Here is a 2,353-nt window from a genome sequence, read left to right as displayed (position 1 = left end):
GGAACTCAAGGCCATCACTTTGCACTACCTGTCACATAATTCTCTGAACCACACTTCTCTCAGACAGCCTCTTTCCCAGAGTCACAACTTCAAAGATAGCAGTAATATGCTCTGAGGAGGCCTGGTATTTGTTTTTGTTTTCTAATCACCCTCTTTCACAAAATTCTATCTCACCACTCTGTAATGTATTTCTCTCCTACCTTCTGCCTTCCCCATACCAGAAGAGATTTTCAAGCCCAGATGTCACTGATGTATGTTATCACATTCCTAATGATCACTGTATCAGCCCTCAACAACAACTGACAGGTGTGCACATATATAACACCTAAGCTCTGGACATTGCATGTAGCATGAAAACATCCCCCTTTACAAACAATTACACTAAAATTCCACATATTAACATCCAATCACCACCAAAAATGGGTTCACCTTTCATTCACTCTTAAGTCAATATCAGGGCCCTGCGGCCATGAATTCACTTATTCTCTACAAATGCACAACACTCTTTGTACTACACCTGCACTTCCACAGCCACAGCCCCCATAGTCATCTACTTGACCTCCTCCTCCTTACTCAGTATGTGTGGCCCAGAAAATGAATGCCTGGAAAATTCAAACTGGATGAAGTACTATTTCAACTGTGATAGTCCACCCTCAGAGAGGCATCCTTGAATCCTTCTATAAAGGCTTCTTTCCCTGATTGTTTTTCCCTTCAACCTCACCTATTGAGAACCACCTCAGATCTCAGATATACAGAGCCCCTCTCCACAGGTACTACACTTGATGCCAGTTCCCCAGTCACAGCCTTCAGCACTTAAGTCCCATGGCCTATGGCCCTCTACCCCATGCCCAGGGAGTCTGACAGATGACCACTCACACACCTAAGCAAATCAATCAGACTTATTACAGCATTCCAGACTACACCAAGGCTCACACCAAAATCCTGGTATGTGTTTAACTAATAAATATGCAACAGCTGCAGTCTCATCTTACTTGAATTGCTCTTTGGTCTCGAATTAAAAAGAAAACAACAAAAAAAAATCTATAATTCAACCCTGGTCTCTAAACTCCTGACTACCTGGGAGTGTAATTCAGGGGAGGAATCTGAGGAAAAGGATGGAAAGGCTGAGAAAGAAGCCGACCCAGAGCCACACTCCTCAGTTCTAAGCCACAGGCCCCTGCTCAGGACCTGGCAGCATCAACCCAATAAGATCACAGAGGAAGAGGAGGAGGACAACGCTTCAGGGGAAGCTGAGGGTCTGTCAGCCATCCCCACCACAAGTGCTTTCATGAAGGCCTGGGTGTGTTGGCCAGGAGAGGACACAGAGGAGGAAGATGAGGACAGTGATTCAGGAGTATCTGAGGAGGAGGGAGAAGCTGAGGGTCCCTCTCCCATTCCCCCCACAAATACCTTCTTGAGGGCCTGGGTGTACCAACCAGGAGAGGACACAGAGGAGGAAGAGGAAGATAGTGATTCAGGAGCAGCTGAGGAGGAGGGAGAAGCTGAGGGTCCCTCTTCCATTCCCCCCACAAGTACCTTCTTGAGGGCCTGGGTGTACCGGCCAGAAGAAGATACAGAGGAGGAAGATGAGAATGAGGATGAGAAAGATGATTCAGAGACAGCTGGCTCAGACCCAAGTTCTTCCCTTCAGGCCCAGAGTGCCCTCCTCAGGGACTGGACATACCCACCTGGAGAGGAGACAGAGGGAGTGGAAGCTGCTGAGGAATGGGGAGAAGCTGAGCCCTTCCGAGTGGCCATCTATCTACCAGGAGAGAAGCCACCACCTCCCTGGCCTCTTCCTCGGCTGCCCCTCCGACTGCAAAGGCAGCTCAAGTCTGCAGGAACCCCCACCCGGCATCCGGACCCCGAGACTCCCCAAAAGGCCAGAAAGGCGCACTTCTCTGAGAAGGTCTCCATCCGTTTCCTGATTGTCTGGGCTGGACCAGCCCAGGCTGCCCGAAGGGGCCCCTGGGAGCAGTTTGCCCGGGATCGAAGCCCCTTTGCCCGCCGAATTGCCCAGGCTGAGAAGTTTTCACCCTGAACTGATCTTCAGAGTTCCCGATACTCATGAAGTGCTCTCTGAAATATTGCATACCCTAACAGGTAAAATATTGAAATTATGGTATCCCCAATGAACATTACACTCACCACTATGAATATCTGCATCTCAGCTGATGCTGAATCCATACCTCCAGATGCCAAATGTAAACCTTCATATTATCACTGACTCATACCTCTTTCTACACTTCAAAATTAGAAAATCCAGGTGGCCATACCTAAATGTCCAGTCCAGAATCCAACGACTTATTTCACCTCCACAGCCACTATCATGGGACACTTACTATCACACTCA

General features: G+C 48.4%; 1 protein-coding gene across 1 annotated transcript; it reads left to right on the top strand.

The window, feature by feature from the left end:
• Window positions 1-240: 240 nt before the first annotated feature.
• On the top strand, window positions 241-2,041 carry LOC118654978 (protein phosphatase 1 regulatory subunit 15A-like). Its single transcript, XM_036306287.1, has 2 exons — window positions 241-251; window positions 1,024-2,041. The coding sequence occupies exons 1-2, from the start codon at window positions 241-243 to the stop codon at window positions 2,039-2,041; spliced, it is 1,029 nt and encodes a 342-aa protein (XP_036162180.1).
• Window positions 2,042-2,353: the final 312 nt, after the last annotated feature.

The sequence above is a fragment of the Myotis myotis genome, unplaced genomic scaffold, assembly GCF_014108235.1.
Source record: "Myotis myotis isolate mMyoMyo1 unplaced genomic scaffold, mMyoMyo1.p scaffold_m19_p_40, whole genome shotgun sequence".
Classification (NCBI taxonomy): domain Eukaryota; kingdom Metazoa; phylum Chordata; class Mammalia; order Chiroptera; family Vespertilionidae; genus Myotis; species Myotis myotis.
This window is presented reverse-complemented; position numbering and strand designations above follow the sequence as displayed.